Source organism: Podarcis bocagei, assembly GCF_964188305.1.
Source record: "Podarcis bocagei genome assembly, chromosome: 2".
Classification (NCBI taxonomy): Eukaryota; Metazoa; Chordata; class Lepidosauria; order Squamata; family Lacertidae; genus Podarcis; species Podarcis bocagei.
Window position 1 is genome coordinate 112,345,396 of NC_138126.1, and position 22,929 is coordinate 112,368,324.

The 22,929-nt window shown below is 46.6% G+C and overlaps 1 protein-coding gene across 1 annotated transcript in view; it reads left to right on the forward strand.

Moving 5' to 3' along the window:
- The window catches only part of KCNH3 (potassium voltage-gated channel subfamily H member 3), a 68,963-nt gene that overhangs the window by 26,093 nt on the left and 19,941 nt on the right, over positions 1–22,929 (forward strand). The window contains exons 2-6 of the mRNA XM_081181279.1: positions 9,677–9,910; positions 10,838–10,972; positions 17,236–17,366; positions 17,550–17,802; positions 22,607–22,764. Of these exons, the coding sequence (XP_081037405.1) occupies positions 9,677–9,910; positions 10,838–10,972; positions 17,236–17,366; positions 17,550–17,802; positions 22,607–22,764 (911 nt within the window). The remainder of the gene's footprint in view (positions 1–9,676; positions 9,911–10,837; positions 10,973–17,235; positions 17,367–17,549; positions 17,803–22,606; positions 22,765–22,929) is intronic.

The following is a 22,929-nucleotide window of genomic DNA, read 5'->3' on the forward strand; positions in this document are numbered from 1 at the left end:
TGTATAGACAGTGAAGTATCGGGAGGCTTGGCAGTGGGCGAAGGCAACCTAGCAGCATGTTGGGATGGGAGAAGTCCAATGAGAGATTTTAGTGAACATTAGGAACCAATTCCCATAGAGGCTGCATGCACAGCTCATGACTTCCCCCAGAGAACCCTGGAACAGGGGTCAGCAGCCTTTTTCAGCCATGGGCCGGTCCACCAATCCTCAGACCATGTGGTGGGCTGGACTATATTTTGAACAAAAATAATGAACGAAATCCTAAGCCCTACAAATAACCCAGAGATACATTTTAAATAAAAGGACACATTCTACTCATGTAAAAACATGCTGATTCCCAGACCGCCCGTGGGCTGGATTTAGAAGGCGATTGGGCCGCATCCGGCCCATGGGCCTTAGGTTGCCTACCCCTGCCCTGCGAACTGTAGTTTAAGGATGCTGGGAATTGTAGCACCGTGTGTGGTAAACTAGAGTTCCAGGAGTCTTCGGGGGAAGACGTGGGCTTAAAAGCATTTGGTGGGTGGCACTGTGGTCTAAACCACAGAGCCTCTTGGGTTTGCTGATCAGAAGGTCGGCAGTTCAAATCCCTGCGATGGGGTGAGCTCCCATTGCTCTGTCCCAGCTCCTGCCAACCTAGCAGTTCAAAAGTAGATTAATAGGTACCATTGTGGCAGGAAGGTAAACAGCATTTCCATGCACTCTGGTTTCCGTCAGTGTTCCATTGCACCAGAAGTGGTTTAGTAATGCTGGCCTGGGTACTGCCTGGTTAGTATGACCTGCAATAGGTCTGGTTCTCCATTTGCGAAATTCCCTCCCTGGGGAAGTGCATGTGTCTCCCATATTATTAACACTCATGGGGAATTTAGAAGGATCCCTGCTCATCCAGCAATTTGATGGCTGAGGGATGCTCTTCCTGGAATCCTTACCTTGAAATGCTTAGCTGTGAGCATATGTTGACTGATTTAAAACGTTTTTAGGTATTCTTAATGTGTGGGGTTTTAAAATAATAATAATAATAATAATAATAATAATAATAATAATAATAATAATAATAATAATAATAGAAAAGTTGTATTGTTTTGCTGGTTTGTTATTTGATGCCCTGGGCTCCTCCGAGAGGAAGGGGAGTTAGTAAGTAGTAATAATATTAATAATCATCATCATCCCCATAGGTATGTGTATCAATAATAATAATAATAATAATAATAATTTATTATACCCCACATATCTGGCTGGGTTTCCCCAGCCATTCTAGGCAGCTCCCAATAGAATATTAAAAACACCAAACACTAAAAACTTCCCTAAACAGGGCTGCAGCTCAGACTGACTTCACGCACCTGACAACGTGGACTGTAACTCATGAAAATCGATGCCAATAATACATTTAAGGTGCAAGAAGACAAACAAGCGCACACACGCCATGCATTTAAATCACATCCAAAACCTATAGCTCCCCCCTTCCAATCCTGGAGACTGTAGTTTGTTAAAGGGTGCAGGGAATTGTAGCTCTGCGAGGGGAAGCGAGTTCCCAGGATTCTTTGGGAGAATACATGTGCTTTAAACATATGGCGTGTACACAGCCTTTGCTGTTTTTGCTGTAACACGCACTAATAAGCCAACCCCTGTGGTACAGTGGTTGCAACCTATGAGGCTGAGTGGAAGAGTGTGAAAGGCAAACAGAAGTCATGGGCTGGGTGGCTGGAATATAGTACTGGGGGACGACGACACTGATTTACATGCTTTTGGCTGCAAACGTGGACTTCTGCCTTTATTCTGAGTGGATTTATTAGGACGGTAGGTGTACCAAGGGCCAGATACAGACCATCATGGCAGCATCCCAGGAGAGTTATTTGTCTGTGATATGATGAAGGATCCTGCAGGAATTGAGAATTGTCAAACCTTCGGGCAGCAGTCAGATTTCTGTGACAGTTTCCAGATGCCCAGGACGTTTCTGTGATTTGCAAAACTGCCGAACTTGCAAGGACCGGCCTCGAAAATGCTATTTTTGGTTCCTTATTGCCCTCCCTTCCTGCTCTCGCAGTAGCCAAGATTTGAGGAAACTGGGTTGTGCTTTGCTTGGAGTGTGCTAGTGCCTCTTGAGATTGCCCCCTGGTGGGGCTGCCATTGTGAAGGGAAGGCCATTAACGACAGTGATGGCAAACAGGCAGGCTAATTGAAATAAGCAAGTTTGCAGAGTCCTTCCAGCTGAATTGCAAGGAGGGGGGGCTCTCCAGCTTAAACTGGAGTAGGTGAGATGATACCTTCTATCTACTGGCTTGCCTGTGGAATATGGAACAGAATGCAGGCTCTGGCGCTGTTCAGAATGAGAGTTGGCTGCAGGAGGCAGACAGATGTCACTCAGGTTTATAGAAAGGAGTGGGGTCCCTTAGATGTTTGGGGCAAGGGCACCTTAACTCGAAGCAGGACCTTTAGTGTGGCTGCCTGTTTTGCGGAATAGCATTTCCGAGATTCGACAGGAGCCCACTCTCTGCATTTCTTCCCCTGTGTTGGCAAAATGACAGTTCCCCCAGGTGCGCAGCTCTGAAGTTTCCTTGCCTAGGCATGCCCCTCCTGTTCTCCCGGGTTCTCCCTCCCCATTGCTCAATCCCCACTGCCTACCCCTCTGCCACCCAAGGATAGGTGGGCTGGCTTATTTAATTTAGTAGCCTTTTGTCTTCTTTGGAGCATCCTGAAGACTCCTGCTTTTCCAAGTACTTGCGGCTTTATCAGTTGTTAGGTGAGCTAGATGAGAAACTTGTGTCATTGCGCTTTATTAACTTTGCTAGGGGAGAGAATGGGGACGCGGGTGGCACTGTGGGTTAAACCACAGAGCCTAGGACTTGCCGATCAGAAGGTCGGTGGTTCAAATCCCCGCGACAGGGTGAGCTCCCCTTGCTCGGTCCCTGCTCCTGCCAACCTAGCAGTTCGAAAGCACGTCAAAGTGCAAGTAGATAAATAGGTACCGTTCCGGCAGGAAGGTAAACAGCGTTTCCGTGCGCTGCTCTGGTTCGCCAGAAGCGGCTTAGTCATGCTGGCCACATGACCCAGAAGCTGTACGCCGGCTGTCTCAGCCAATAAAGCGAGATGAGCGCTGCAACCCCAAAGTCGGACATGACTGGACCTAATGGTCAGGGGTCCCTTTACCTTTACCTTTTTTAGGGGAGAGAAACCATAACTCTTGGTGGCAAACCACCTGCATTACATATTGAAGGTCCATGGTACCTGGCCTCTTCAGGTGGTGGTGGGAAGAAGAAGAAGAAGAAGAGGAGGAGGAGGAGGAGGAGGAGGAGGAGGAAGAAGAAGAAGAATTTATTATTTATACCCTGCCCATCTGGTTAGGTTTCCCCAGCCACTCTGGGCAACCCCCAGCAGAATATGAAAAACACAATAAAACATCACACATTAAAAACTTCCCTAAGGGCTGCCTTCAGATGTCTTCTAAAAGTCAGATAGGTGTTTGTTTCCTTGACATCTGATGGGAGGCTGTTCCACAGGGCGGGTGCCAATACCGAGAAGGCCCTCTGCCTGGTTACCTGTAACTTCACTTCTTGCAGTGAGGGAACTGCCAGAAGGCCCTCGGAGCTGGACCTCAGTGTCTGGGCTGAACGATGGGGGCTGGAGATGCTCCTTCAGGTAGGGCTGGGAATGTCCCCTTCCTGAAACCTTGGAAAGCCATCCTTGCAGACCATAATAGTGAGCTAGATGGACCAATGCTCTGACTCAGTATATGTCAGCTTCCTATGTTCCTAGTTTGGGTTTTGCTTTATTTTGTATTCCACTAATCTTTCACCCCTACCCCCCACACCTTCCTTCTTCATTATTTTTCAAATTAACTTTTTTATTATTTTGGATCATAAAAGAGGTTGGCTGGTTGCTTTAGGTCACTGTGGTTTTATCTCCCATGAACAAGGCTGCTTGGCCAACACACTCACAGAGTAAGGATGCTCCCAGTAGTCTCCATAGCAAGGGCATATTCAGCTACAGGGAACCAGGCAGAGGGCCTTCTTGGTAGTGGCACCCACCCTCTGGAACACTCTCCCATCAGATGTCAAGGAGATGAGTAACTATAATTTATAAACCTTTAGAAGGCATCTGAAGGCAGCCCTGTATAGGGAAGCTTTTAAATGTGTAATGTTTTACAGTGGAACCTTGGTTGTCAAACATCTCCATTGATGCACGTTTCAGCTTTCAAACACCGAAAACCCGGAAGTAACTGCTTCGGTTTTCCAAAGATTTTCAGTAGCCGAATGTACCTCACGGCTTCTGTGTTGAGTTTGCCTATTGTATTGAGGCTTCAGCTTTCAGTTTTCGGTTTTTGAACATTTTGGAAGTCGAACGGTCTTCCAGAACGGATTACATTTGAAAACCGAGATTCTACTGTATTCTGTTTTTATATATGTTGGAAACCACCCAGAACGTCTGGGGCAACCCAGTCAGATGAGTTGGGGTATACCGTAAATAATAAAATAATTGTTGTTGTTGTTACAAGCTTACACCAGGTTAATGGGCTTGATTGGTGAGGATGCTGAGAATGCCCTGAAAAAGATCCTTGAAACACACATACCCCTCATAGAACTACAATTCCCAGAGTTCCACGAGGACCGGAGATAATTCTGGAGCCAGTTTAAGTCTGTAGTCCTAATGTATCTGCAGGTCCTTCCCACAAGAGAGTCTGTCACTGATGGCTCCACATGTGTATTCCTGGAAACAGCTCAGTTGCACTGTTGTCACTGCTGGTTGCATGACCCTCTCTCTCTCTCTCCCCCTTCCCTGGTGGCTCATTGCCTTAGTACCCACACAACATCTCCTCAGAGGTTTGAGATGAGCACATCTTGCCTACAGGTTCGGGGATAAGCTCTCCCTTTGGTGTGGAGTCAAGGAGGGGCAGGAGAGGCCCGATTTCAGAGGGATATGAAATTAGCAATGTCTGAACTGTTCTAGGAGATATGGCAAGGGAGAAGGTTGAAATAAGAAGTGTTAAAAGAGGTGTAAAAAAATAATAATTCAGGAACACAGAAAGCTGCCTTCTACTGGGTCAGGTGATTTATCCATCCATCCCTGCACTGACTGGCAGGGATTCTCAACAGGGTTTAAGGCAAGGACTTCCCCAGACCTATCTAGAAATGCCAAGGTTTGAACTTGCTGCTTCTGCTCTGCTCCCTTGGGCTTGGGAGAATTCTGCTTTGAGCCTTGGAGAAGCAGGTCTGTTGGTGGTGGTCTCCTTGTCAGGGGTGCCAACTTGAATAAAATATTGAATAAAAAACAAAAATATCACATGATGGGCATACCCACCCCATTTGAATAGCAATGTCCATCAACTTGGGGGGGCTGGCACCCTCAAATATTTTATTGTGGGACATCAAAGGGACCTCTCCCCAGTCTTTTGGAAATGTAGCATTATTTTTAGGTTATAAGTTTTGCTTTGGAAATAGATGGGAAACTTCTAGCTACTAAAAAACATTTTTTGTTTAGGCAACCCTATCCAGATGTATAGAATGTTGTGTGTTTTAATCTGGTTTCAGCTGATTGCTGGTTTTAATTATTTTTGAATGTTTTAAATAGTCGTTTTTAACTGCTTTTTAACATATACTTTTATTGTTCTGCTCTTTCCGTAAACCACTTTGGGGTCGTATTACAAAAAAGCGTTATGTAGATTATTATTTTAAAAGTATTTTTTATTAAAGATTTCTTGGTTTCCAAAAGCATGTGCAATGTCTCTTTTTTCAGGTTACATTTTCTACAGATCAGTTTCATTTGTTATGTAGATACAGTGGTACCTCGGGTTAAGTACTTAATTCGTTCTGGAGGTCCGTTCTTAACCTGAAACTGTTCTTAACCTGAAGCACCACTTTAGCTAATGGGGCCTCCTGCCACCGCCGCGCTGCCCGAGCATGATTTCTGTTCTTATCCTGAAGCAAAGTTCTTAACCCGAGGTAATATTTCTAGGTTAGCGGAGTCTGTAACCTGAAGCGTATGTAACCTGAAGGGTATGTAATCCGAGGTACCACTGTATTGTGAAATCAGTCAATCAATTAAAGAAATTCCGCTTTAAAGCAGAGAGCAAGTGCTTAATCCTTTCCCTGCCAGCTGTTTCCCCTTTTAAACCCAACCCCCTCAAGCCGCTTTTCTCTCTGTAGGGGTAAAGATGCCACGAACCAGCCTTCCTTTGCTCCTGATTGTCCACTTCTGGGTTCCACAGAAACTTGTGTAATGTGTAGTCTGGCCTTTGACACACAGAAAGGCTTGGGTAGTTATGAATGCCAAATCAACTAATCACCTTCACCTTCACCAACTTTCAGTGCTTATAAACCAGGGGTCAGCAAACTTTTTCAGCAGGGGGCCGGTCCACTGTCCCTCAGACCTTGTGAGGGGCCGGACTATATTTTGAAAAAAGATATGAACGAATTCCTATGCCCCACAAATAACCCAGAGATACATTTTAAATAAAAGCACACATTCTACTCCTGTAAAAACACGCTGATTCCCGGACTGTCCGCGGGCCGGATTGAGAAGGCAATTGGGCCGCATCTGGCCCCCGGGCCTTAGTTTGCCTTCCCATGCTATAAACCTTCCTATATTAATGGGTTCGCTCACTCGGGTTTTAGGCATGACCTGGTGTGTGTCTTAAATTGGCTTGTCCCGTTCCTCTGCTGTTTGTAAACTGCCCCACTGCCAACCCTCTTTTACACACACACACACACACACACACACACACACACACACACACACACCCTTTCTTCTGCTGTAGCCACTAGGCCTCACTCTTCTGCCTGTTCTGGCAAAGCCCTCGCTCTTTCATCCTCCTCCTCACCAAACAGCCTTCTCTAGGATCCATTTCCAGCATCCCACCTCCACACAGACTGATCCTCTGGATATAGTAGGGACAAAGAGAAATGCCACTCCAGCACCATTCCTATTCAAATCTATGCAAATGAATCAAGGCGGCCGGGGGGGGGGGGGGAGGGGAGGGAGGGCTCTGGCTCTCCACTGGTGAGAAGTTGGGGGTTTGAGTCCAGATGCTGCAGGCGATGACTAACTCTGCATGGAACAAACAGGGTAAAAATAGTCAGAAACTGGGGATGTACCAGATGGTGCCAACTCCTGGGGAGACGGTGGGGAAGAGGAACTAGGAATGTTGACTGCCCCTCCCCTCCCTTCCACCCCATACTGGGCATCTGGAGGATGGGACATGATAAAGCACTTTTACATTCCCAACTCTATTCTGCATCTATGGTTCCTCAACGCACCTTCTTCCTTTCCATTGACAGGTTATTTCCCCACTCTTTCCTGATGTCAGTGTTTCGTGAATGCTTGCATTCTAACCTTGCGAGCCTAACCTTTTGATTCCTAACCTTGAGATTCCTAACCTTGAGAGCCAGTGTGGTCTAGTGGTTAAGAGCCGTAGACTCGTAATCTGGTGAACCGGGTTTGCGTCTCCACTCCTCCACATGCAGCTGCTGGGTGACCTTGGGCTAGTCACACTTCTCTGAAGTCTCTCAGCCCCACTCACTTCACAGAGTGTTTGTTGTGGGGGAGGAAGGTAAAGAAGAATGTTAGCCGCTTTGAGACTCCTTCGGGTAGTGATAAAGCGGGGTATCAAATCCAAACTCTTCTCTTCTTCTTCTTCTTGCACAGCTCCCCAGGTCCCCTTCCAACAGTACCAGGAGTTTCCTGCCTTGCCACTGGTGCCGCTCCCTATATCTCACTTAGCCGTGCATTTTCAGTAGTTTCAGTGTTTATGCATCGAACATACGTGCTCCTTTTCTTGCACGTGTTGCACCATGAATCCATTTCTGATGGTCGCTGTTGAAATCCAGGGCTGGTTGCATTTCGCTGTGGTATGTGCAAACAGCTGAAAAGAGCTGTGTCGTCGCAATGCCATGCATTGTGAAAGTCACTGATGGCTTGGTGTCTGTGCAGTATGCACAGTGTGGGTGGTGCTGTGGTCTAAACCACTGAGCTTCTTGGGCTTGCTGATCAGAAGGTCGGCGGTTCGAATCCATAGCTGTCAACCTTCCCTTTTTTTGCGGGAAATTCCCTTATTCCAGAGCCGTTTCCCGCTGCTATTCCGGATTGTTAGATATCCCGTAGACTGTCCCCGGGACAGGTGAGGCTGCTGATCCCTTATTTTTGAGGCTGCTGATCCCTTGTTTTCAAATCTGAAAGTTGACAGCTATGTTCAAATCCCCATGATGGGGTGAGCTCCTGTTGCTCTGTCCCAGCTCCTGCCAACTTAGCAGTTTGAAAGTATGCCAGTGCAAGTAGATAAATAGGTGCCGTTGTGGCAGGGAGGTAAACAGCATTTCTGTGTGCTCTGGTTTCCATCACAGTGTCCAGAAGCGGTTTAGCCATGCTGGCCACATGACCCTGAAAGCTGTGTGTAGACAAACGCCGGCTTCCTCAGCCTGAAAGCAAGACGAGCACCGCAACACCATAGTCACCTTTGACTGGACTTAACCATCCAGGGGTCCTTTACCTTTACCTTTTTATAGTTGAGCCCTTAGTTCAAATATTCAGCTGAGAGCCATGGAGTGTTTACATCATCAAGCGATGAGATGAGATCTGGGGGTTTCCATGTGTTTTATTGTGCATTCATTATTGGGCTCGTGAATGGATAGTTCCGTTGGTTAGAGCATGGTGCTGATATTGCGTCAAGAACATGTTGCAGAATATGCCCACAATTAAACACCATAGATTTTGACCTATAAAGCCCTAAATGGCTCAGGACTGCAATACCTCAAGGACCGCCACTTTCCATATGAATCGACCCAGACCCTGAGATAATCTTCTGAGGTCCTCCTTCGTGTGCCTCTTCCTCGAGAGGTCCAGAGGGTGGCAACATGAGAACGGGGCCTTCTCTGCAGTGGCCCCCGTCTATGGAATGCTGTCCCTAGGGAAGTTTGTCTGGCGCCTTCATTATACACCTTTGGGTGCCAGGCAAAAACGTTCCTTTGTAACCAGGCCTTTGGCTGACCTAATCAACAACCTATACCCTTTAAAATGTGGCTCTTTTTGGGGGGGGGTGTTATCGGATTACTGTATTGTTTTTATTTTTATTTCATATATTATGACCTTTTGTGAAATGCCCTGAGACCTCCGGTTATAGGGCAGTAAAAAAGGTAAAGGGACCCCTGACCATTAGGTCCAGTCATGACTGACTCTGGGGTTGCGGCGCTCATCTCGCTTTATTGGCCGAGGGAGCCGGCGTACAGCTTCCAGGTCATGTGGCCAGCATGACTAAGCCACTTCTGGTGAACCAGAGCAGCACACAGAAATGCCATTTACCTTCCCGCCAGAGCAGTACCTATTTATCTACTTGCACTTTGACGTGCTTTCGAACTGCTAGGTTGGCAGGAGCAGGGACAGAGCAACGGGAGCTCACCCCATCACGGGGATTCGAACTGCCGACCTTCTGATCAGCAAGTCCTAGGCTCTGCGGTTTAACCCACAGTGCCACCCGCGTCCCCGACAGGGCAGTATATAAATTCAATAAACAACAATAACAGCCTGGAAGGGCCCCAAGCGGTGTGAATGCCAGACCAAAGGCTAAGGAGTAATGACTTGCCCGAGTAATTCTTTGGGTTAGGTGGCAGGTTCTTGAACTAAGATCTTCACCAGAACCAAAGTCACCCAGTAGGCATCTCTCCCTCCCTCCCTCCCCCTCTCTCTCTTGCAGACAGCAATTTTGTACTGGGCAATGCCCAAGTCCGTGGCGCCTTCCCTGTGGTCTACTGTTCCGATGGCTTCTGTGAACTGACCGGCTTCTCCCGGGCTGAGGTCATGCAGCGCTGCTGTGCCTGCAGCTTCCTCTATGGACCTGACACCAGCGAACTCGTACGCAACCAGATCCGCAAGGCGCTGGACGAGCGCAAGGAATTTAAGGCGGAGCTCATCCTCTACAGGAAAAGCGGTGAGTCCTTTTCTCACAGATGGGGCTGCCCTGGTAAGGGCCTCGTGACTCTGTGGGGCGTAGTGGGGAGGTGTCTCTCGTATGTTGGAGTGTAGAAGGCTGAAGTCTGGGGCGGGTTGCTGGATTGGCCCTCTCACAGCAGCAAAGTGGAGCCTTGGGTGTGGGAGGATATAGATCCCTTGTTTTCAAATCTGAAAGTTGACAGCTATGTTCAAATCCCCGTGACGGGGTGAGCTCCTGTTTCTCTGTCCCAGCTCCTGCCAACCTAGCAGTTTGAAAGCACGCCAGTGCAAATAGATAACTAGGTACCACTGCGGCGGAAAGGTAAATGGCATTACCGTGCACTCTGGTTTCTGTCACAGTGTTCCGTTATGCCAGAAGCAGTTTAGTCATGCTGGCCACATGACCCGGAAAGCTGTCTGTGGACAAACACCGGCTCCCTTGGCCTGAAAGTGAGATGAGTGCCACAATCCCATAGTTGCCATTGACTGGACTTAACCATCCAGGGGTCCTTTACCTTTACTTTTACCTATTGGACCAGGCATCCCAGTAACGGCAAGAAAGAGTAGGTGAGGCACAGACAGGCTGTTTAGCAGCTCTTCCCAAACCCTAAGGTCTCCAAGGGAAGAGAAGGTGAAAGGCAAGGCAAGGCAATTGACCCATCTGTCCAAGTAGAGTCTCCTCTGTTCTGTAATCTAGACCAGGGGCTCCCAAGATGAGGTGTGCTTTCATCCAGGTGGTCCACGGCACGTCTGCGAAGAGCACTTACAATTTACAGGATTCAAACTGTAATTCAATAAATTGCAATGCAGCCAAATACAATGATCAATAGAATACAATGAAAACCCATGCAGCATCTTGCACAGTGCATTACAATTGCTTAAACAGTTATTATCATCTGACAAACAAGACTGCTTGTCTCCTTAGGTGTCCCCTTCTGGTGTCTCCTGGATGTGGTGCCTATCAAGAATGAAAAGGGAGAAGTGGCTCTTTTTCTAGTCTCCCACAAAGACATCACAGAGACCAAGAGCAGAGCACCTGCGGACAACTGGAAGGAAGGAGGTGAGGAGACACACTGGCTAGGGAGAGCAGAGATTGTCCCATGGAGAGGTCATTTTAGAGAGTGAAACTTCTTCAGCCAGGGGTCTTAAAAATAAGTTGTTGGGTGAAGTCCCATATGCTCAGAGACTTGGAGCCTGTTCATTGGGGGATATAGGAAGTCCAGAGCACTTGTTCTTTAGATGTCCCTTTTATGAGGAGGCACTGCTGGTGAGGCTCGCTGACCTCCTGCAAAAGCAAAAATTAGACCTTTTCCTGTTAGGCAAAGATCATAAGACAACCCGGATGGCTGCCAGATTCTGGGTACAGATCTGTAGGTGCAGACCATCCCCCGACTCAAACTAGTTTGTTAAGAAAATCCCCAAACTCGGTTCCATGGGTGATTCTGGGTCATCTCTCTGTGGCAGCTTATCTTAAAGTTTTAAGTGTCTATACACTTATCACATTTATAAAATTTTAATTTATTGTTGTACATTGTTTTAAATGTTCGCTTTCCTTCTGAGATTGTACCCCTAAGTGTGTTTTATAAGCTGGTCTCCGACCGTAATATAGAAATATATATAAAATTGTTGGGTGTGAGGAATTCAAATCTGTGGTTATTTTTTTGTGACTGGAGAACATTTAGCTTGGTAAGTCTTTGTTTGGTGAAGAAGCACATAAACTGCTTTTTAAAAACAAATTGTTACTGGTTTTTAAACAAATACAAGAAGCACTAAACAACTTATCCAGCAGTACATCTTAATGATGTTTGCTTTATCCATTGTCTCTAGACATGCACTTACATGTTCAACATATTACTTAATGTAACCACTCCACTGAGAATATTGAGTGGTTGGTGTATTGATTTTGGTCATTAGTATAGTTAAAGAAAGGGGTCCACGTTTCTTGGAAGGTATCTCTATTCATTGTGCCTTCAATTGTCCTCCTGTGTCTGGTGAAACACTTAGACATTGCTGTATCCCAGATATTACGGTATTTTCCTATAGGTTCAGGGGTATTTCAGTCTGGCTCTTCTACTGCTGAGCTATCGCTAATCGTGTTGTGGTCAATAAGAAATAAACTGCATTTAGGAAACGATAGAATTTTAATTTTGCCTTCTGAAAATGTCAGGTAATGCGAAATAACAATAACACCAATAAATAAATAAAATACAGTAATATTAATATGTAACACAACTGCAAGTACTTGGCAATTGTTTCAAATGATTTCTGTGCAGTTTGAGAAACATTTTATTTACCAAGCAAAACTAAATTATATTAATTTGACCCAAATATCTTTCGAATTCCCAAGACATGTTACAACTTTTTAGCACCCTCATTTTTGGAATTCAAAAGCTGAAAAATTTACCGTAACACGCCCAAATTGGGCTATGCTGGGGTAGCTAACACGATGCCTTCAGAATGCTGCTGGATACAAGTCCCATCATCCCTGACCATTGGTCATGCTGGTTGAAGCTGATGGGAGTTGTAGTCCATTGACATCAGGAGAGTACCACATCCCCAAGCCATGGTTGGACCAGAGAGGCCTGAGAGCTCTTAGAGATTGTGCGATGGAGAAAGGTCATATTTCAGTAGCTGGTAGAGAGAGGAAATCCTAGGGAAATTGCTGATGTGGGGAGTGCATCCCACACCATCCCCTATTTTTTTCTGTGCCTTTACATCTTTAGCAGGGCTTCATGTGAGATAATTTTAGCAGATTTCCTTCCTTCTGACTACCAAAACATGCTGCCATTTTTAGCCCGCAATTCTAAAAGTGAAAGGCAAGCATTCCTTGAACAGATGCTAAAGAAGGTGTGAATTAGGACAGGTAAGGAGGAGGAGGAGACAGACAGAGAAAATAAATAAAAAATACTGCTCCAAATGACTTGAAACTTTACCAGTAGAACCCCCCACAAACACACACACACACACACACACACTGTAACAGAGTTAGCAACTCCCCCTCCCACACAGTCCCGGGCCTGGCTCCTGTGCCTTTAATAGCAGCGTGACAGGCAGAGATTCAGCAGGTGAAGTTTGTTCCACCCTGTGGAACGCCCTCCCATCAGATGTCAAAGAAATTAACAACTATCTGACGTTTAGAAGACATCTGAAGGCAGCCCTGTTTAAGGAAGTTTTTCATGACTGGTGTTTTAACGTATTTTTAATCACGGGTGGCGCTGTGGGTTAAACCACAGAGCCTAGGACTTGCCGATCAGAAGGTTGGCGGTTCGAATCCCCGCGACAGGGTGAGCTCCCGTTGTTCGGTCCCTGCTCCTGCCAAGCTAGCAGTTCGAAAGCACGTCAAAGTGCAAGTAGATAAATAGGTACCGCTCTGGCAGGAAGGTAAACGGCGTTTCCATGCGCTGCTCTGGTTCGCCAGAAGCGGCTTAGTCATGCTGGCCACATGATCCGGAAGCTGTATGCCGGATCCCTCGGCCAGTAAAGCGAGATGAGCGCCGCAACCCCAGAGTCGGTCACGACTGGACCTAATGGTTACCTAATCTTTTGTTGGAAGCCGCCCAGAGTGGCTGGGGAAACCCAGCCAGATGGGCAGGGTAGAAATAATAAATTATTATTTTATTATAATTATTATTATTATACCTACATCTCTGTGCTGGGAAAAACAGCTCTGTTTGGGTGCCCTGCCCACAGTGAAGTGGCAACCCTATTTATTTGGCATATCACGGCACATGCAGCGGTGAAAAAGTGGACTTGCGTTAAGTAACTCTCCCCCTTGCTGGAAATTATCTGAAAATGTTAAGTTTCCCCTCTGCCCCATGTCAATGTAGTTTCTTAAGTACATTGTACTTTAATGCTCTGGTCCTGTCCAAATAACTTGTGATGGTTCTGGCATCTGCTGCCCAAGCCCTTCTGCTGATGCAACTGTGCTGTTTGTTCTCTGCTGCCTCCACATTCAACTCCCCTGCCAAGGGAAGCCAAACGCTGCATTCTGAAAAAGTTGCCCATATTTTGGCATAATATATGTTGCTTTTGCTAGCTGCAAAGAGGGACAGCGAACAGTGTACCAAATTGGGATCCCTGTCCTGCACCTGGGGAATCCTGCACAGCCTTCTCTGGCATCTGAAATTTCATGAAAACTGCCCATTCCAGCCTCCCTGATGACCATTGCTCCCTGTGTTTTTCATTTCGCAAGGAAACATGGTTGGACAGCAGCAACTTGCAGGTGGGGGCCGTGGAGTTAATAATAGCACAGTCGTACCTTGGTTTTCGAACAGAATGCGTTCCGGAAGTCCGTTCGACTTCTGAAACATTCGGAAACAAAGGCGCGGCTTCCGATTGGCTGCAGGAGCGTCCTGCAGCCAATCGGAAGCCATGGAAGCTGTGTCGGACGTTCGGCTTCCAAGGCAAAATTTGCAAACAGGAATACCTACTTCTGGGTTTGTGACGTTTGAGTTCCAAGTTGTTTGTGAACTAAGCTGTTCAAAAACCAAGGTACGACTGTAATATTTATTTATTTATTCATACATACATACCCTGCCCATCTGGCTGGGTTTCTCCAGCCACTCTGGGTGGCTCCCAACAGAATATTAAAAACATAATAAAATATCAAACATTAAAAACTTCCGTAAACAGGGCTGCCTTCAGATGTCTTCTAAAAGTCAGATAGTTGTTTATTTCCTTGACATCTGATGGGAGGGCATTCCACAGGGTGGGTGCCACTACCGAAAAGGCCCTCTGCCTGGTTCCCTGTAACCTCACTTCTTGCAGGGAGGGAACCGCCAGAAGGCCCTCAGAGCTGGACCTCAGTGTCCAGGCTGAAAGATGGGGGTGGAGATGCTCCTTCAGGTATACTGGGCCGAGGCCATTTAGGGCTTTAAAGATCAGCACCAACACTTTGAATTGTGCTCGGAAATGTACTGGGAGCCAATGTAGGTCTTTCAGGACTTCTTCCCTAGCAACTCTAGGCGGATCCCAACAGAACTCTAAAAACAGAATAAAACTTCAAACATTATGTTATACAGTCTCGGCAGCCACTCCCAGTCACCAGTCTAGCTGCTGCATTCTGGATTAGTTGTAGTTTCCGGGTCATCTTCAAAGGTAGCCCCACGTAGAGCGCATTTCAGTAGTCCAAGCAGGAGATAACCAGAGCATGCACCACTGTGGCGAAACAATCCAGCCATTTTACAGAGGAGCCACACTTCAGAGACGTAGGTGGGCAGCGGGTCACAAGTGCATCTGCAATTGCTGTTATTTGCAGGTACAATAACAGCAATTGCACATTTCTGTGTGCCCTACAGGTGCACAGAATCATGCAATTAACACAATCATGCAACTAACGCTGTATTTAGCTTGATCCTTGGGCACACTTACCGGCAATGTCTTTCCCAACCTTGAGATAGTGAGCATTGAACCTGGGACTCCTTTTTTGCGTGCATACCATGTGCTCTGCCCCTGAGCTTGTACAGAAACATTTAATTTTTCACCTAGGTCTCCCATTAACTTTACAGGCATTTGTTTGCTTTACTCTCTGTGAATTGTGCCCCTGGGTTTTGTGCGTGCAGGAAGAGGGTTTTTTCCTCCCTTCTCCTACATTTGGAGATGCATGTCTAAAATAATGTGTTTATACTCCTTCAGAGCAGCAATGCCACACGGAGGATGGCATTACAGCCAATTAGTTCTGCTAGCTGGCAGAGTTACTCTGCTAGATGGAATTTCTGACAACTCCTTTGTGTGTGTGCAAGATTAGCATTGTTGCCTGTGCATTGTCGTAGCTAATGGGTAAAGAGGAGCGTATGCATGCCAGCGTAGAAGGAGGGTATAGACAGAAGACATACGGCAAGACATCCAGGCACACAGGAGAGATACCTGCAATCAAAATCTGAACAGGATTCTCACTGAATTCCATAGTGCTTAGAACTGAGCTATAGGATTGTCCTGTAAAGTATCTTATCATTATTAAGGACTTAGCATATCAGAGTGCTATGGAATCAAAAGGTTTTGTGTCTCTTTTGTAGGAAATGCATCCTTTTTTGCGTGTGCGTGCACACACACATATATATGCACACCCCTTGGTAATGTGATGTTAATGAGCAGATAAACATGAGTATGGTCATAGAATCATAGAATTGGAAGAGACCCCACGGGTCATCTAGTCCGACGCCCTGCGATGCAGGAATCTCAACTAAAGCATCCATGACAGATGGCCACCCAACCTCTGTTTACAAACCTCCAAAGAAGGGGAGTCCACCACCTCTGGTGGGAGTCTGCTCCACTGCCGAACAGCTCGTACTGCCAGAAAGTTCTTCCTGATGTTTATTTAGTCAGAATCTTCTTTCTTGCACACAACTTGAAGGCGTTGTTTTGAGTCCTGCCCTATAGAGCTAGAGAAAACAAGCTTGCTCCAATATATGTGTGTGTGTGTGTGTGTGTGTGTGTGTGTGTGTGTGTGTGTGTGCTCGTGAGCATGCTGAAAGCCTTGTCATCGAAACTTAAGGATCTACATATGCATGAGATTCAGGAGAAATGGAGATCCACTCTAGGCAACAATAGAGAGGAATGTGTGGAATCACCCAGAAATGCAGGTGTGTCTTTCAAAGTGTTGGTGCTGACCTTTAAAGCCCTAAACAGTCTCAGCTCAGTAGACCTGAAGGAGCGTCTCCACCCCCATCGTTCAGCCCAGACACAGAGGTCCAGCTCCAAGGGCCTTTGGGCGGTTCCCTCACTGCGAGAAGTAAAGTTGCAGGGATCCAGGCAGAGGGCCTTCTCAGTGGTGGCGCCCACCCTGTGGAACGCCCTCCCATCAAGGAAATAAACAACTACAATGGTACCTTGGGTTACATATGCTTCAGGTTACAGACTCCGCTAACCCAGAAATATTACCTCGGGTTAAGAACTTTGTTTCAGGATGAGAACAGAAATCGTGCGGTGGCGGCGCGGCAGCAGCAGGAGACCCCATTAGCTAAAGTGGTGCTTCAGGTTAAGAACAGTTTCAGGTTAAGAATGGACTTCTGGAACGAATTAAGTACTTAACCTGAGGTACCACTATATCTGACTTTTAGAAGACATCTGAAGGCAGCCCTTTTTAGGGACATTTTTAATGTATGATATTCTATTGTGTTTTTAATATCCTGTTGGGAGCTGCCCAGAGTGGCTGGGGAGGCCCGGCCAGATGGGCAGAGTATAAGTAATAAATTATTATTATTAGTTGTTGTTGTTGTTGTTGTTATTTTCCGCTGGGAACATGCACACCTCAGACTTGCCACTTCCATAAGAATGTAAAGGAGCATCTCTTATCTTAACCCACCAAATGTCTGCCCTTGTCAGGTGGACGGCGACGTTACAGCCGAGCTGGGGCCAAAGGCTTCAACGCCAACCGTCGCCGGAGCCGGGCTGTCCTCTACCACCTCTCCGGGCATCTCCAGAAGCAGGGCAAAGGGAAGCGAAAGCTCCACAAGGTATGTGTGCATGGGCAAGGGAACCTTTTTAGATTGCCTGGGCTGCCTGCGGTGCTTTGCTGTCCACTTACCATGTGGCCTGGACTGTGTGGGTTTTGATGCAGGGGCAGCCGATATGGGAGACAGCCCTGTGATTTGGAGTGGTGACCGCTCTTGTCCTTCTCTCCCCCCCCACCCCACCAGGGTGTCTTTGGGGAGAAGCCTGCCCTCCCCGAATACAAGGTGGCTGCAGCGCGCAAGTCCCCCTTCATCCTCCTGCATTATGGGACCTTCAAGGCCGGATGGGATGGCCTGATTCTGCTGGCCACCCTGTACGTGGCTGTGACCGTGCCCTACAGCGTTTGCTTCAGCGGCACCAAAGATGAGGGGCTTCCGGAAGTGGCTCGGGCACCCCCCAGCATCTGTGATCTTTCGGTTGAGATCCTTTTTATCCTAGGTAAGGAGCTCAGAATCGGACGAAAGACTGGGAAGGGGCCATTACTCGCTGTTAGAACAAGCAGAAGGTCCTAGAATCAGAGAATTGTAGAACTGCAGAGTTGGAAGGGACCCCAAGAGTTATCTAGTCCAACCCCCTGCAATGCAGGAATCTCAACTCAAACATCCATGACAGCTGGCCATCCAGCCTCTGCTTAAAAGCCTCTAGTCAAGGGTCTCGGCTTCAGTTCCCAGCCTATCTGTCAAGGATGCTTCACGGCCAAAGGAATGCATACAGCAGTTAGGTCACTCTCCGATGTCTTTTCTTTTTGAAGTATTTTGTATTTTATTTTACAAGTATCAAATTATAACAATACAACCCTAGGTAAAGGTAAAGGGACCCCTGACCATTAGGTTCAGTCGTGGCCGACTCCGGGGTTGCGGCGCTCATCTCGCTTTATTGGCCGAGGGAGCCGGTGTACAGCTTCCAGGTCATGTGGCCAGCATGACTAAGCCGCTTCTGGCAACCCAGAGCAGTGCACGGTAACGCGGTTTACCTTCCCGCCGGAGTGGTACCTATTTATCTACTTGCACTTTGAGGTGCTTTCGAACTGCTAGGTTGGCAGGAGCAGGGACCAAACAATGGGAGCTCACCCCATCGCGGGGATTCGAACCGCCAACCTTCTGATCGGCAAGTCTTAGGCTCTGTGGTTTAACCCACAGCGCCACCCGCATCCCCATACAACCATACACATCCACATTTAAAGAAATCTCTAGACTTCCCACCTTCCCCTCCATTTGTCCTGTTGTTAACTTTTTCAACTGCCTATTTTTCAATAGTCCCTGTTTTATATGGCTCAATTATCTCCATAATTCTTGTTACATTACAAGTGTTATTGCAATCCTGCTGTAGTTTTCGTCTGCTTACAGTGATCTCCAAGATAAATTACACATTTTCCCCATTCTTTGTTAAAGTTTTGGTCTTCTTGGTTCCCAAGCTTTCCGGTTAGTTTTGCCATTTCGGCATAATCCAACGGTTTAATTTGCCATTCTTCTCTGGTAGGTGCTTTATCTTCTTTCCATCTCTGGGCTAGTAGCATCCGTGCGGCTGTCGTCGCATACATACTCTTCATTGTCAAAGAATGAACACTTACCACTGTTTCCGCGGCTCCGAATACCCACGCACGCCAGTCTAGAGTCTAGGCAGCTATTCCCATGTTCATGCTTCATGTAACACTTGCAGCAACTGAGAACCACTCCAGCAGTTTATGAACCTTCCCCCAACGGGCTGCACACATGCCGCCGGAGGCTATGCCCGCATGGAAGCTGCCTCTGCTCTTCTCTCTTCCATTCCCTTCTGGTTCTGGGAGACAGGGGCGCAGGAGAGGGTGGGGAAGCTGCTGGTTCCTACCCTTTCCTGGGAGGTGGAGCCAGAGGTCTCCGCAGTCAGTGCTAGGTAAGCACACCGTGGTTGACTGAGTAGCAGCAGTGGCGTAGCGTGGGTTGTCAGCACCCGGGGCAAGGCAAGCAATTTGCGCCCCCTAACCCGTGGATTTGCGCACCCTAACCCTAACCCCCAGATGTTGCGCCCGGTGCGGCCAGCCCCCCCTGCTCCCCCCACGCTACGCCACTGAGTAGCAGTATTTGCAAGATCTCCAGCCTCTCTTAATCCACAAGAAAAAGTTTACAGTGGTACCTCGGGTTACAGATGCTTCAGGTTACATACGCTTCAGGTTACAGACTCCACTAACCCAGAAATAGTACCTCGGGTTAAGAACTTTACCTCAGGATGAGAACAGAAATTGCGCGGTGGCGGCGTGGCAGCAGCAGGAGGCCCCATTAGCTAAAGTGGTACCTCAGGTTAAGAACAGTTTCAGGTTAAGAACGGACTTCCGGAACAAATTAAGTTCTTAACCCAAGGTACCACTGTATTCACAATATGACCTGTTCCTGTATCCAGTTTTAACTTTTATACGGATACGGAGTTCCCTTTGTTTGTTAAACCCTTGCTTTGCAAGGGACTGAATCCGCTCACCTTTGCTGATGTCAGGATCCCTCTGCCAAGTTCAAGAAGCAAAATGGCTTTGTTCACATGTGTGTGTGCATGTAACAGATACCAGACTTTCGACAACAAAGAAGCAATGCGATATGCGGTGCCATGCTTGCCAGCTGCCAACCGTGGCTGATTTCTCCATTTGTTTATTTCGTAAAAGTTATATACCACTTGATTGGGGCAGGGGGGAGAAAACACCCTCAAAGTAGTTTACAAAAAACTAAAACTATATAATTTACTTTTCATTTCATTTCACTTTAAATTTGTATAACTCCTTTCTATAGTACTATACACAAGGCAGTTTATAGCAACAAAATATACAGCGAAGAACACACACCTTATAATAATCTGATCCAATACAAAAAGTCATAATAAAACATAACTTTAAAATGGAACGACTTATATATTCTTCTTTCTTCTTTGGCGATCACTCATAGCCAAGTAAGATTGGTATTACCAGTGAGTCCGTAAGTGTCCGTGGAGGCCAATTCTGGATCCACATGTCCTTCCACAGTGGAGACATAGGTTTCCAGGTGGGAGTTGATCACAGTGAAGGTTTGCCAAGCGTGCCTTCCTCTTAGCACGTTTCTCCCTTTCGTCCTGAGTCTGAGTGTCTTCAAAGCCCATGACACCTTTGGTAGAGGCTGTTCTCCAATTGGAGTGCTTGCAGGCCAGTGTTTCCCAGTTGTCAGTGTTTATACTACATTTTTTAAGGTTTGCCTTGAGACAGTCTTTAAACCACTTTTGTTGACCACCAGCATAACACGTTCCATTTTTAAGTTCGGAATAGAGTAGTTGCTTTGGAAGACAGTAATCAGGCATCTGCAACAGTCTATTAGAATATAATAGTATGCAATAAAATTAACTCTCAGAATATCAGCAAATAATAAACAGAAATTCACTCTTAACAATTACAATAAATAATTACTAAACTATGATCAATAAAAATAACGGCAAGTCAAATTGCCTGAACTACCACAATACATACAAAACCATGTATAAGGATCAAATTGAGAAACAAAGACACAAAACTTATAAAACTATTTTTTTAAAAATCCTAGCAAGTAAAACAAACTACAGTGGTACCTCAGGTTACAGACGCTTCAGGTTACAGACTCTGCTAACCCGGAAGTAGTACCTCGGGTTAAGAACTTTGCTTCAGGATGAGAACAGAAATTGTGCAGCAGCAGCAGGAGGCCCCATTAGCTAAAGTGGTACCTCAGGTTAAGAACAGTTTCAGGTTAAGAACAGACCTCCAGAACGAATTAAGTTCTTAACCCGAGGTACCACTGTATTTAATACGTTATAAACTGAAACCCACAATAAACTGAAAAGCACACCAGCATTCTAGATATCTGGGAAGGCTTCCCTAAACAAAAATGCCTTTAGCAGGCACAAGTAATAATACAGTGAAGGCGCCTGCTTGGTCTCAGTGCAGGCAGTTCCAAAGTTTAAGCGCTGCCACACTACCTCCTAGTGCTTACATGCAAAGGTGTAAAAGTTTCCCTCCCTCCTCTGGCAGTTCCCTCATTGCGAGAAGTGAGGTTACAGGGAACCAGACAGAGGGCCTTCTCGGTAGTGGCGCCCGCCCTGTGGAACGCCCTCCCTTCAAATGTGAAGGAAATAAGCAGCTATCTTCTCTGTAAAAGGCATCTGAAGGCAGCCCTGTTCAGGGAAGTTTTTAATATTTAACGCTGTTCTGTTTTTAACACTTGATTGGGAGCCGCCCAGAGTGGCTGGGGAAACTCAGCCAGATGGGCGGGGTATAAAAAATAAATTGTTGTTGTTGTTGTTGTTATATCACAACATCAGGCAGAGATTCTGCCTAGCAAACTGCCTCCTCAACCAGCAGGCGCCTTTATAGCTCACATTACCTCACATTACCTCAATTCAGTAATTTCCAACAGACATTGTCTTCACATTCATTTCTGAGTCATCAAATGATAGGTCCATTGGTAGAGCACGCACACACACACACAATACAACACTTTAGTGTGCAGTCATTAATTGCTCCCATTTATCAGGTGAAGCAGTTAAGGCAGAGCCATCTCCTTTACTATTCATGGTGCCTTTCAGCCCATAGCCTCTGCTCCTATGCCTTCCTCAGCATTTGAGCTGAAAGTGTGGGAATGTTCAGGGTGGCAGGAGAGGATATATTGTTTATTAATATCCTTTTTACATCCCCCTTTTTACATGCACAGCAGATAGCTGGTTGCAGGCTCGTGTGAGCTTCTCACTAATATACAGTTCAGTCTGTCTCAGACTGAATCGTACATTCCTGGTAAGCTCCCTTGAATCCCTCTTAAAAGAATAAAGACACCAGAGTCTTATTGATAAGTAACAAAAGGAAGGTTTACTCATGATCAGGCAGAGCGCAGTGTGATCCCTGAAAGCAGACTTAGTAACAAATATGTACATGTGGAGGAACAGAAACAGGAAGTTTTGATTGGCTGGACCAAACATTCCCTTGCATGTCTTCTCTAGCATTACAAGGAATGTTGTACTTGACTGCTCCCAGTGGATTACATCTCACAGAAAGGAGGCAGCCAATCCCGATTAAAGCTGTGTTTCTTTATTTATTTCCATTTAGCTTCACCGCAAACCATAGTCTAGCTCAGCGGTGATGGGGAAACATGCCCTGCTTGACTCCAACACCCATCAGCCCCAGCCAACATGGCCAACGGTCAGGAATTATGGGAAATGTAGTGCAACAGCAACCACAAGTGCAATTGCTGCGGACTTGCTCCTTAACATTTCTGCCCTTTCTTTCCAGATATCGTGCTGAATTTCCGCACCACCTTTGTGAGCAAGTCAGGGCAGGTGGTATTTGACCCTCATGCCATTTTCCTGCATTACCTGACCCGCTGGTTTGTACTGGACCTCATAGCCGCACTGCCGTTCGACCTTCTCTATGCTTTCAAGGTCAATGTGGTGAGTTTTTGGTGAGGCGCTGTGTTACAGGATGCAAAAAAAGGGCTGAAGTCTGCAGCTGCCCGTAGATCTCCCGCTGGTAGCCTGGTGCCATTTTGCTGGGCAAAGCGGGTATTATAACCTAGTTGGGTTTGGGGTTTTCTCCTACATCACTCCCTGAGACTT